At 48.5% G+C, this 12902-nt stretch overlaps 5 protein-coding genes across 5 annotated transcripts; 4 read left to right on the top strand and 1 right to left on the bottom strand.

The window, feature by feature from the left end:
• Positions 1-692: 692 nt before the first annotated feature.
• On the top strand, positions 693-2602 carry BDV27DRAFT_164516 (SET domain-containing protein; the record flags this gene model as incomplete). Its single annotated transcript, XM_032073710.1, has 2 exons — positions 693-726; positions 816-2602. The coding sequence occupies 2 exons, from the start codon at positions 693-695 to the stop codon at positions 2600-2602; spliced, it is 1821 nt and encodes a 606-aa protein (XP_031920523.1).
• A 226-nt stretch (positions 2603-2828) lies between these two features.
• On the top strand, positions 2829-4446 carry BDV27DRAFT_86403 (putative RING finger domain protein). Its single transcript, XM_032077806.1, has 3 exons — positions 2829-3606; positions 3665-3923; positions 3990-4446. Exons 1-3 carry the CDS (start codon positions 3031-3033, stop codon positions 4307-4309), a joined length of 1155 nt encoding a protein of 384 aa, XP_031920522.1. The 5' UTR covers positions 2829-3030; the 3' UTR covers positions 4310-4446.
• Positions 4447-5782, bottom strand: BDV27DRAFT_86404 (DNA/RNA non-specific endonuclease). The gene has a single exon (XM_032077807.1). The coding sequence runs from the start codon at positions 5589-5591 to the stop codon at positions 4584-4586; it is 1008 nt and encodes a 335-aa protein (XP_031920521.1). The 5' UTR covers positions 5592-5782; the 3' UTR covers positions 4447-4583.
• A 2476-nt stretch (positions 5783-8258) lies between these two features.
• On the top strand, positions 8259-10651 carry BDV27DRAFT_86395 (uncharacterized protein). Its single transcript, XM_032077805.1, has 5 exons — positions 8259-8663; positions 8736-9057; positions 9114-9493; positions 9552-9686; positions 9753-10651. Exons 1-5 carry the CDS (start codon positions 8574-8576, stop codon positions 10416-10418), a joined length of 1593 nt encoding a protein of 530 aa, XP_031920520.1. The 5' UTR covers positions 8259-8573; the 3' UTR covers positions 10419-10651.
• A 1042-nt stretch (positions 10652-11693) lies between these two features.
• BDV27DRAFT_139321 (uncharacterized protein) lies at positions 11694-12697 on the top strand. The gene is made up of 2 exons (XM_032069429.1): positions 11694-11970; positions 12084-12697. Exons 1-2 carry the CDS (start codon positions 11866-11868, stop codon positions 12300-12302), a joined length of 324 nt encoding a protein of 107 aa, XP_031920519.1. The 5' UTR covers positions 11694-11865; the 3' UTR covers positions 12303-12697.
• Positions 12698-12902: the final 205 nt, after the last annotated feature.

Here is a 12902-nt window from a genome sequence, read left to right as displayed (position 1 = left end):
TTTCTTTTTTTTTTTTTTCCCCTACTGAGATACCATGTATCATGTGGAAGTTTGGCGTGACGCGAGTATTGGAAGAGCAGGCTTTAGCCAGCATGGGCAATAATACCATGTAAAAACATTGAAGAGACCATTAAAATAGAGATTTAATAGCACATCTACGTCTGGATTTCTTGGCTGTTTGCCTAGCCACTTTCTGCACGCACGACATCATAGTCAGTAGCGCCGAGAACATAACAACACACTCTTCTTAGCAACCCTGAGAGTTTCATTCCTCCCAGCACGCTGCGTCTGTCATTTCTTTGGGTGTTGCTTGTTGGGTCTTCTACAGCGTCGACTGCCTCTCTAGATCCCTGGCGACACTGGAGGCGAGACATACCGAACAAGCGCTCTCCTCTTTCTCCCTCCCCTAAGCCACTATGCTTCCCTCCTTCCTTTAACCTCAACTCACAAAGAGCTGAAAGAACAAGGTACGTCGGACTCTGTCTTATCTTGTTTGATTCAATAGCAGCTACCGCTGTTCGCCACTGGAGAAGACCAGCTTCTTTGTCCACACCCTGCTTCACTCACTGCAGCCCGCATTGTTGATACCAGATAAAGCGATTTTACTAAGATTAGCTTTGTTCATCTCTTTGTCAGAACAAACATATGCTGATTGGTACACTCCTCACAGAGAATATAGCTAGCCGGGCACCATGGAGCAAAAGCGCATAGGTTACGAACCATCACGTGAGTGCCAGCTATCATGCAGTGAATGTTCACAATGCAGACCAGAAACACAGGGGATTAACAAAAAGCCACGCTAATCCAGAATGCAGACACGTGGGATTCATGTTGTGAGGAGATCCGTCTCTCGAACCTGAAACAGCACTTCCACCGTGCGTTTTCGACAGTCACTTCCGCGACACCATTCATCTCCATGGCTGAGGTGGCGGGCGTTTTCAGCTCTAATAACCCCGGGGCCAAGAAGTACACGTATGAGGAGTCGCTGGTGCGTCGGTTCATTAGCCGTGGCGTTGGCGTCGGCCTTGTTACCACTGAATCTATCCCTGCTGGTAGTGTGCTCTTTGCGGAAGATGTGGCTTGGACTACAGAGAAGGAGTCTTTGGGGTGTCAGACGCCGAGGGAGGTAAATGCTATGCTTGGGGCGAAGGTGAGGGCCATGGGGGATGAGTGGCTGAGGAAATTCCTTGCTCTGCCGAGCTCGCTGAAGCAGGATTTGGGGGTGTTTGCGGGGATTTGGGATTTGTATCAGTTGCCGATTGTCATGAATGGGGTGAAAGCTGGGATTGTGGGGTTGAATCTTGCGTCGGTTAATCATGCTTGTGTGCCGAATTGCGCGTTGACGATCATCAATAATTATCCGAAGAATGAGGATGGAAATATTAATATTGGGGAAAGTCCGATGGTTGGAAGGGCTGTTGTGCGCGCTCTCAAGAATATTCCGAAGGATGAGGAAATCACTGTCGCGTACTTCTATGGGAAGGGACAGCAGAAGGCGAGGGAGTTGTTCTCGTGGACTGAGTTCGGCTTCTTCTGCTCGTGCAAAGCGTGTGCGCAGCCCAAGGACGTGATCGAGATTACCATGGATAAGTATTGGAAAATTGAGCGCATCTTGAACCACCCTGACACTGTCGACTTGTATCCCGCAATGGCTTTCAAGTCCGCGCAGGAGATGATCGGCAGGCTTCTTACGTGCCAGATCCGCGATGCTCGCGTTGCCATGATTTGGGGCAAGTGTGCCATGATCGCTGGTTACCACTCTGATATTGCGCGCGCTATGTGTTTCCTCGCCAAGGCATACCAAATGTTGGCTATCCTCGAGGGGAGTACGGGAGTCTTCTATCGACAGATCCTCATCTGGTACGAAACACCCACGGTGATGCCGGGGTTTGGAGCTACCACACGAGGACTTTCCACCGCTGCCGAAGGTCGAGACATGCTTGATGAACGCGACGTCAAGGAGAAGCTGTTCATGATGGCAGCAAAGTCGGACGAGTACATTCGCGTACACCGATACCACCGCTTATCCGACGCTATGGCCAAACAGAAAGGCAGTAGGTACCTACTTTTACCTGAAAAGCCCACCAAGCCAAAGAAGGCAGAAAAATTGCTTGAACCAGGTGCCTCGATATCAGAACACTTCCCAGAGCAAAGATTTGGGCCGATTGCGCCGGAGAGGGTTCACCGGAGCGGTAGTGGCACATCGAATCTCAGACGGAATAAGGATGGACCCAGCGACAATACTTCAAAGGGGAATCCCCAGGTGTCCAAGGGCCATGGCCAAGCATCTACCCAGGAATCGTCATCAGGCGAAGTCTGCACTGATCCGCACTGGGATATGTTGGATCTTATCCGAGAGCTCATGGCTGATAATCCAGATCTATTCCCGGAATATCATTCCCCTACTGTTCCCGAGGCAGCCAAGAAAAAGAAGAAGAAGAAGAAGAAGAGCAAGAAGGGAAAGGACTCGGCTCAAGCTGGAGGAAATACTCAGCAAGGACAGAGTACCCCAGTCGTGAAGGAGGTCGAGGCAGAAAGGAAGGTGGTGATGGTCAAGAAAGCCAGCGTTCGTTGTCCCGGGGAGGTTCCGGACTCTGAATAATTCATTGGACTTGAGAGCGAAAGAGGATAGTCATTCCTCATCGCCCTTTGTCTCTTGATGATTTTCTATTTCAATTGGAGTTGCAGGTGAGGTTGGAAGGACATTGAATGTCTCGATTGGGGTTTTGGAATAAATGCGGAGAGAACGTGACGATGATTATGTCATGGCATGGTTTCTCCAATTTATTTCATTTGCATGCTTTTGGCCTCATCTTCCTCACTTGAATTTTCGATATTTCTGTTGATATGTCGATTTTCTAGCTCAGGTTAGCTCGAGATTAGATCAATCAACCATCAAAATTTCCATTAGGAATCTCCTCTCGATTTGCCCGCCACAACCGCAGCTCATTCATCCTCCGCAAGATATTCCGAAATAGAATTTCCCACTCCATGTCTTTTTAAATACTCAACCATTTACCCCACGCGATAATGGCCCATTCCAAACGTAACACCTCCCTCCCACACTTTACTTCCTACGAGCGTGGCCTCCTCCGGTCGCAATGGGGCACCCAACGCGGCGTCATCGGCCGCGACTCTTTCCTTCCATTCGCTTCTTGTCGCCTGTGTCTACACCCCGCTCGAGCACCCGTCGTCGCCTGCGCAACAAACGGTGATATATTCTGTCGCGAATGCGCCATAAACGATCTCCTCGCCCAACGACAGGAGATCAAGCGACTCGAACGAGAACGGGAGGAGGCCAAGAAACGACTCGCAGAAGAAGATGAGCGGACGTTGGAAGAGGCGCGTGAACGGGAGCTGCGCGAGTTTGAGCTCGTCAGTATGGGATTAGGGGTAGCAAAGAATAAATCCTCCGGTCAAGCGCAGAACGACAATCATAAAAAGCGGAAGGCTGAGGAGGCTACGGAGGCATTGGCTGCGTTTAAGGCGAGGGAAATCGAAGTGGACGGCAAGCGGAAGAAGGTGTTTGAGCTCGATGAAAAGGAGATGGCACGGGTTGCTCGGGAAGAGCAGGAGCGGCTCAAAGAGGAGCTAAAGAAGGAAAAGGTAGGAATAAAAGGGTATCCTGTTAGGAAGTACTATACTGACAGACGATAATTGCCAGTCTGAATCCAGCAAGTCTGCTCTGCCGTCATTCTGGGTTCCCTCGCTCACTCCCAACACCGATCCGAATGAGATTGCAGCCAACAAGGCCGTCAAATTGACTCCTGTTTGCCCCGGGTCGACGGATGAACACCGCCATAGCTATTCGCTCAAGTCGCTGGTCGACGTACATTTCACCGAGGAAAAAGCATCCGACGGTTCAATGGCGCGGATCTGTCCGAGCTGTAAGAAGACATTAACAAATGGGCTGAAGGCGATGTGTAAGTACAATCCTCCACTCCTGGATCTTCGGTCAGCGGTGACCAACTGACTATTCATATCTACAGTGACCAAACCTTGTGGCCATGTTATCTGTTCTCCTTGTGTGACCAAATTTATGACGCCGCACGATGCCCCAGACCCACATGCTACCAAAGAAGAACAAGAGCAGACAGCTGCGCTTCACGGGTTAATTCTATGCTACGTTTGCGAGGCCGATATCACACCTCGTGATTCAACGGAGAATGGAAAGGAATCTGGAAAGAAAAAGAAGAAAGATAAGGAGATCATTAAGCCCGGTCTAGTAGAGATCAGTTCAGAAGGAACAGGGTTTGCAGGGCGTGGTGGAAACGTAGCGACCAAGACGGGCGTTGCATTTCAATGCTGAACTGGCTGCATTCAACTGATTGCATGGAGTATGGTGTAATAGATAGGGGGTATCCTTTGTGACATAGTTGGCACTGATAGACCATGCCGAAAATTGGCAGACTGACGATCTATATGGGGGTAAAAAGTATTCATAGGTACAACGACCGACGTGAATGCAACCCGTAAACGCCCGGACTATATAAACCATTTATAAACCCGAAATTATTACATCCAAAATTACACTGATCGGCCTGAGGTGCCTAATCTCTCCCAGGACTCCGTTAATAGCCACTTTAGTTCCGCTTGGCAGAGTTGTTAAACTCGCGCACGACAACATCACACTTGACTTCCTGGCAGAGACGCTTGCGACGGTTCGTCTCCAACTTGGAAACAAACTCCAGGCCGCTCGCGCGCTCGACCACCTCAACCGGCACCTCAAACTCCGTCAGCCTCTTGTCGTTCGAGATCCGAGCATTGGGCAAAACGAAAGCACCCAAGGCAACCTTTCCAGTAGGAGAAGCGGGGCCCTCCTCAGCGTAGATAACCTTATAGAAGTGTGTGGGCACGGCAACATTAGGTGGGTTGCCAATCACCTCGTACGATACACGCCATTTGCCATCCGCATCACGGTGAGGGAGATACAAGGGACCGGTTACAACGCGAACGGAAGGATACTTCTTGGCCAGGCCGCGGCAGAACTCCTCAAAATGCGCCCAGTAGTCCCGGTTGAATCCCTCGCCCACCTGGGGACACATGTTTGTCAGGGCAAAAGTAGCATCCATAGCTTCCTGAGACCATTTTGCGTCGGCCGCAGGCACCTGGTGGCCGCGATCGTAGCCGGAACGGAAGTAATCATTTAGTTTGGCGCGGAAGGCGGCAGGGATGGTGGTGTCTTCGAAGAAGGTGCTGTGTTTGCGGTCCGCATTCTTCATCGCCAGCGAAGCCGGCGTGATGTGCTCGGCTACCCAGGCGGGATTGCGCGTGCGACGGTCGTATGCGCCGGCTAGAGGAGCTGAGAGCAGGGTATCGGCGACGGGGCCGGGGAAGCCATATTGGTAGATACCGGACGGGTCGACGGGTCCGGCGAGGGATTTGGCGGCGAGTGACGGGGCTGCCGGTTGGATCGGGACAGGAGTGGTCGAGGTAACTGGTGCAGATGGAGGTAATATCTGTTGTTGTTGTTGTTGTTGTTGCTGCTGCTGTTGGGTTCGAGGGGTGGAAGAGGAATAGAGCAGCGCTGTAAGGCCAGCTCCGGTGGCCGCGCTAGCCGCGGCGATTGCGGCGAAAGTCGCCTTGGACATGCCGCCGAGAGGAGTAAAGGATGAGAGGAACAAGAGGGTAAGCGGATAAGAGGCGGCACGACGAGGATGGGGTTGAAGATGAAAATCCGGGGAACAAAAGTTGAAAATTGCTGAAGAGAGTCAACTTGAAGCTAAAATGGATGGCCAATCAGAGGGCGGAAATCAGATGATATCCAGGCACGGTGCCTCAGGTGCCTCAGGTACCTCACAAGGAACATAGGGGACAAACTGTTCCCTGGCCGACTTACATATTGTGAACGTATCTTTACGATAATCTACACGACTCTGAGCAAAGCATAAATATTTAACGGAAAACGCATTCCTCTCTTTCTGTGTACTACACCGGGTGATCTGATGACCACGGCAGGTGAAGCCTGCAGCTGATCAAAAGCCATAGTACGCATTGTACAGGAGTATGTACATCTACATTCTCTCAGGGGAGAGAGACTCAACAGTATTACATACTTACAATGCTGTTGACTTGAGATCTACCCTTGTGAACTCGTCGATATCAGGGGCAGGGGGGTGGGAATAATTGTTTCCTGGGGACGTCAAAGAGCAAGAACTTTGAACTCCTTATCCCCGTAAATAGTCGGAAATAGTTTCCTAGATATGGAATTCTCTTTTCAACCCGATCGGAAAAGTCAGAAACGAACTATCGAAAGCAAAAGACGGGGTAAGTCAATGCTTTTATTGCATGAGGAACCAATAACAGTGTCAAACGATAGATCGCATTTCTGACGGATCAGAATGTCTACTTGTCCATAGCAGCAGAGTTTACCGACCATTTGCCTCCCGGAGAATTTGTCGACCAGATCGACATTTTCCTAGGCGAATGCTCAGCCACATTCCACCTTCCCGTCGGAGGATATCGAGAATGCTCAAGATTTACGGCAGCTCTCACACCATGACTATGATATGATGGGTATAGCCTCACGATCTTCGGATCTAGGCCTGACTAACTCTCTGATCGAGACGTCTGTCTGTCACTATGTGCATCGGGTCCAGACTATACGACGCCACACTCCTCATTTTCGTCGGCTGCAGACGATCTGGCACACACTCCTTTTCCTGCAGCGGTTCTCCCGCTGCCAATTGATTCAAATGACCGTTTTCACGGACAAAAATCAAAACTCTGCAGTTAGCCGTTAATCCCCCACGGAGAATAGTCACACTGGTTGATCAACTGGTCTATCTAGTCATTCCTCCTCCAGCGATTTGTCATTTACCTACGCTACCGAAGCAGGCTTATAGGACCGAGCCCTCCGAGGTCCCAATTGGTAGATGGCCCCAGCGGTGTACAAATATTGAGATATGCTTTGCTATTTTCGTAGAGTATAGTAAGTACTAAGTCATGTATAGTAGTCCAAGCGAAGGGCCAGAGGCCTTTGTCATCCGCAATAAGCGCATCTCTTCTGACATGGTTCGAGTCGCCTCCTTCAAGGCAGCAGTATACTTGGTTCAGCTTTGCGCTTTCATGGGGAGAGTCAGTTAGAGTGTTGAGTGGATTTCATATCTTTCTCTCTCTCTCTCTCTCTTTTCTACGGCGACTCCGAGCACACAGTCCAAAGGTCCTCTCTACTAGATCTTAATTGAAGGTATTAAGACCAGGATGTTGGAAATTAGTTCCATGAAAAAGAAGCTCCACTCCTTTCAGCAGGAAAGTCACTTGACTTTCCTTACATTACATTCCAACAAAATACAGGCAACCATGAATCAAATTGTCCTCGTCGATCCGCAGGTCGGAAAACCTCAGAGATCCTTCAAAACAAACCTCCACCCTAACCAATGGTGTAAAAAAAAAAAAACAAAAAAACAAAAAGGGGGGGACACGAAAAGAAAGAAACAATAGGGACAGAAAAGTCAAAATAAATAAATACATAAACAAAAAAAATTAAGAATAAAAATAATAAAAATAATAATAAATAAATCGTTAGAATTAAATCAAAATCAAATAAAATTATGAATAAAACGATTGCATAACCATATAAACAAGGGGAACCTTGACTAGTACTATCTGGTCTGCCTGAGGAATCCGAATGGTTTGCCACCCGGTGGATCCAAAGCCCTAGCTTGAAAGGTTGGTCCTAACGACCGTACCGAGAAAACTAAACTCGCTTCCTTTGGTCCAAAGTTTCTCACTGACATTGAGAATTTGAGATCTGATGGGCGCAAGATATGCGGGACGTGTACTGAGGAGCCCAGCACAGACATACACACATTCCTTGTTGAGATTCCGATCACTCCGTATCGCAATTCCCACAAGACCTCCTCCTCCTCCTCCTCCTCCTCCTCCTCCTCTTCCTCCTCCTTCTGTCCCCCTCCTTACCTGATTCTGTAGCAGCAAGAATCGTTCCAGTACTCCGTAGCCCTAACCCAGGATCCCCATATCGTCGTACCTTGAATAACTTTATGACAAGTAGCCACAGCATTCCGGCCGAGCGTCGGTTCCGAATATCAAGTGTGGCGCAGGATCCGGCTTACAGTTCTTGGCTTACAGCAAGATAGACTACTTAGGAGATATTGGTTACAATGTTGCAGATCACGGAGAAGTTACTCTAGCTTACGCTACTCAGTGCTCCCTTAGCCCTAATGACATGGTTCTTGGATCTGCACCTTGACCCGTCCCTCGACCTACACAGTACACACGTACGTAGTACTAAAATATAGTACTGTAACCTGTCCCACCGGAGGACTTTTAGATGCTTGTCAAGTGGGCTGACAAATAACGACATAACCAAAACTAAGCTAGGTTGTTCTTCAATTCTTCTTGGGACAGGTTGCGACTGGCCAGACGCCTATACCAATACTTTCTACTCATGTACTACCTTTCTCCCCCCCTTTCTAAATATACCCTTTTTTTTTTCTCTCTTCCTTCCAAGTTCTTCGTTCTTCTTTCCTTTTTGAGACAACCAAATCCCTCCCCGAATCCCGCTGTGCATCAAAGGAATCTAAACATACAGACCAAGATTATTTGGCATTATGGATAGTGCAGCTTCAGAAGCCCCCCGAAGGAACAAAAAACAAAGAGCCGTGCTCTCATGTATACCCTGCCATTTTCAGAAAATTAAGGTACCTACCTAAATTCATCCTGCCGTGGCTTAGCGAACCCACTCCGTATGGTGCTGATAGTAAGTGGGATAGTGCAACCATGTCAGGCCATGCAGTGCCTGCTGTGTACGAGGACGACAAGCGAAATGCGAATACACGGTCACACTAGAAGATAGGTGGTTCATTGAGCAAGCACACCTTTTGCGACGCCTACAACAGCGGCGTAATTTCCTCGAACAGCGGATCGTCACCCTCTTATCGGCTTCAAATAAGAAGATTCCTGTCTACCTCACGTCACAACAATCGGACCTTCCCAAACAACGAGGAAAGCAAGCACGGTCGCGAAATACACATCGAAAAATTCCAAGTACATCTCTATGCCGGGAGGCTGTGCAGCCGAAACAGGAATTTGATGGTATGTGGCGGCTTTGCTCCTTACACTTCCATCAGCCGTGCTGACTCACTCAAAAGATACGAAGTTCTGTATAGAACAATCACCACAATCCTATGTGCAATCCAACAATAGTCTCCCTGCGCGATCCACCCATACGGAACGTTCCATTCAATCCCTAGTAGAAGTGTTCAGTGTCGATGTTGACGGCAAGCGCACGGTGCCCTTATGGCTAGAGCAAGCGGTCCAGACGCGGTCCAGCTCCCCTCTACTTTGTGCAGCCATCGAAGCTACATCTTTTGTTCTGATGGGCAAAATGTTGTGCGATCCAAAGTCCACCCATTCTGGTCTGGTTCGATACACATGTGCTTTACGATTAGCAGGGGCGGCGATATGTGATGCTGAGAGACGTTTACGCGACGATGTTTTCGTGGCGATCACTCTATTTGGCATGGTTGAGGTGAGCTTTGGCCGATAAGTCCAAGTTTTTCCCAATTCCACTAATAAAACGGCCCCAGATGTACGAAGGAGGCTCCAAGGACGCTCTGGTAAAGCATCAACAAGGAGGCCTCGATTTGCTTTGCCTACGAACTCCATCAAACCATTGCAAAGGCGTGGGCCACTCTATCTATGCAGATTTGCGCCTGTCATGGGTACATCCCACTGATGACCACGATATATGAAAATAAGTGAGCTTCTGTGAACTAATACTGAAATAGATCCTCTCCGCGATATCACATGGACGAACATTTCTAGCTAACGACGACTGGAAAACCGTCCCCTGGACCGAAGCGAGCCCACGAAGCAACTTACACAGCTTACTAGACATCGCCGCGGATATTCCCGGGCTTTGGAGACAAATGGGATGCACCTCACCAGGCTCGGAGTCTTCTTCTCCCTGTACCTCGTTAGATGATGAATTTGAGTACACCGCCGAGGATCAAGCCACGCAAATAGTCAATCGCCTACAAGAGTGGAGGGAATCGCAACCCTTTGATGCACTTCCCGAACCTACCGAAGCGCTTTTCACTGTTATGGACGATTTTCCAGTATTCGAGATGCACGATTCCGCATCTGAAGCCCGTAGACCACGGGATCTGGTTTACCCTAATGTTGACGTGTGTGCGACAACAATCTCATACTGGGCCTTTTACCTCGCAGTCCCTACCGGAGCATCACTAACTTGGCGTTATCAATATGCCTGCAACATATGCCGCAGTATGAGATTCTGCGTGCAAAACTTTCCATTCGCTTTAGCCTGCTTGGTCAGGTTTGCATTGAAACTTGTCTGTGACGTTTTCTCTGCTGACAGTATTGAGGGGCAGTTTCCTCAGAAATTGTCCCAGTATTTCTATCAAAAGTATCGGTTCTCTATCCTTGACTGAAGGAAGGACAAAGATGCCAAACCGAGGGCTTCCAAAGGATTTAAGAGTGATTACGTGACCATGATCATCTGTACAATATTTTTTTTTTTTTTTGCATACATGCTTTTGAGAGCGAGAATGAATGAAATGGCCCTAGAGAACCAGATGAAAAGACGTAGCAATACTTCCTCAATCCCACAATGCCTCCTGATGATCTACTCTTTCTTCCATCCCGTCACTCTGGTCTGCTTAAGCTCTTTCACATGTCGGTCCCCACATGGGACGAATATTACTGCAAACTTACCAAGTCTGAAATATCATCCAAGGTTCAGTTCCTGCATGTATGGCCCCATTGGTTACCTACTACTACCACTACTACCACTTTTACTAGTTGGAAGCGAATTCCTGGTATAAGTTCTTCCCCACGTAGAAAGGTACAGGAGATTTGCTGCGGGTCTCGACAGGGGAACTATGAGACAATAACATGCTCATCGGTTCCTGAAGGTCATCCAAACTAGAGACATTCCGCAAAACCAGCCACAATAATCTGTCCGTCGAGGGCGTGAAATATCCACTAGATTGGGAACTTGATCGCCCACCTCGAGCACCGCCACAGTGGAACCTTTCTCTTCTGGGCTGGATCCGTCGGTTATGTAGCCAGAAGAGGAATTGTAGATCCGGTGGCAAACTATTGCTGGGCCACAGAAACCGTTGGAAAGCCACAGTTCGATCTTGGGTGGAGGTGGTTGTCCATTCGCCTCATTCGTTACCAGGTAATCCCTTGATTGTGTTCAGCCCTCAGGGCTGAAAGAAATTAAATGGTTGTGCCTAGTTGGGTGTCTAGATCCATGCCCACAACGATATACCCTATTCCCACCTCGAGATTTGCCCACTCTTGTCCCTTCTCTAGACACGCCGATTGGAGCTTCATGCACGATTACATGTGAAAATAATAATCTTAATAATATTAAGTAAAATCAAACTCTGAGCGAAATGCCACATGGTTAGGAGTTAATCGGACCCAATCACTTGGCATGCTATAGCATATCAATTTATTGTTTTTGGTTGCATGCATCCAGCCTTAATTCGATGGTGTCTGCATGATACCCGGGTTTTGAGGATCTCCACTCAAAGCAGAAGCTACCCAGAATGGCAATGGCATGATGATAGATGCCTATTTGAGTTATTACTCAACATATCTGTATTTCCATTCTATGGTTCGTGGGCTCGTGCGCTGCCGGGGGGGGGGGGGGGGGAGGGTGTTTTTGGCTGTATCATCTATGGTTTATATACCATTAAAAACCGGTGCGAGATTGTCTTTAATCTTGCTTGCTCTTTCTTTGACTACAACCCTTGTCTCGCAATGGCCCGAGTCCAGTCTCTTCTCCCTTAGTTTTGCTTAGTACTATGAGGCTACAGCCGGACAACCCGTAGTTTCTCTCTCAGTGCAGTGCAATTGCAAGTCATTATGGCCGACGATACCGAATCTCCAACCTCTTCGGGGGCTCATCGAACGGAAAAGAAGAGACGGCCCATCTATGCTTGTCTTCCATGTCACAAGCGGAGAGTCAAGGCAAGTCCCCTGATAGCCCCTGCCCGGGTCTTGGTCGCTTCTTGAAGAACCCTAAGGTTACTTTGTTACGTAACTTGAAGAGACATAACTGACTAGTGTGTGTACTTATCCAGTGCGATCACCTCAAGCCATGTACACCCTGCTGTCTCCGGGGAACGCCTTCGCAGTGTGAATTTACCGAGGAAGGCAGCAATGCACATATGCTGCAGTCAGATCTCATCAAGAGTCTTACTGAAGAATGCGCATACTTGGAAAGTCAGTTAGCCGAACTGGAGTCATTGGAGCAGCATTCGTCTGAGACGGCGTGTAAGTATCGTGTTTACACTCGCTAGCTATACGAGATCAAGACAAACTGACAACCCTCAAGAAGGAGAGGCTCTCTTTCTTTTGTTTCGGACTTAGTATCCATGGCATTGGGGTCCTTCTGGCGACTTCTGGCGTCTGGTTTTCGGGTCATAAGGTGTACGGTTACGGTGCCGGTGCGATGGGTTTTTGTTAATGCATCATTACGAGACCGGATTGGGTATGGTTATGAGGGTATATTTATGTATAACTGTTTTTCCTGGGTAGCGTTTAAATATTTTTCTTCCTTTTTGTCCTCAAGCATTTGGTGTTAAGCGAGTACTATTTACTTCTAGTTTGTTTGGCCCTCGGGACAATTTATTGGGATTTGGTTCTTACTGTAACTGTTCTGTGGCAGATCATGGATGCAAATCCCATACCTTCTAATCTGCGGTCGTCTATTTGAACGTTATTATTCTTCCGTCCTTTCTTTCCTTCCTTTCTCTCTCTCTCTCTCTCTCTCTCTCTCTCTTCCCTTTTCTCTCCTCTTCCTCCTCTGATCTCCCTTGATTGAATTTTCCCCATCCATTTTGGAAGACCATCGCTCGCGCTTCTCAATACCACCGCAACCCCCCCCCCCAAAGGAAACC

This window comes from Aspergillus caelatus (assembly GCF_009193585.1).
Source record: "Aspergillus caelatus strain CBS 763.97 unplaced genomic scaffold BDV27scaffold_458, whole genome shotgun sequence".
Taxonomy (NCBI): domain Eukaryota; kingdom Fungi; phylum Ascomycota; class Eurotiomycetes; order Eurotiales; family Aspergillaceae; genus Aspergillus; species Aspergillus caelatus.
Note: the sequence above shows the minus strand (reverse complement) of the source record. Positions and strands in the feature narration are given on the sequence as shown.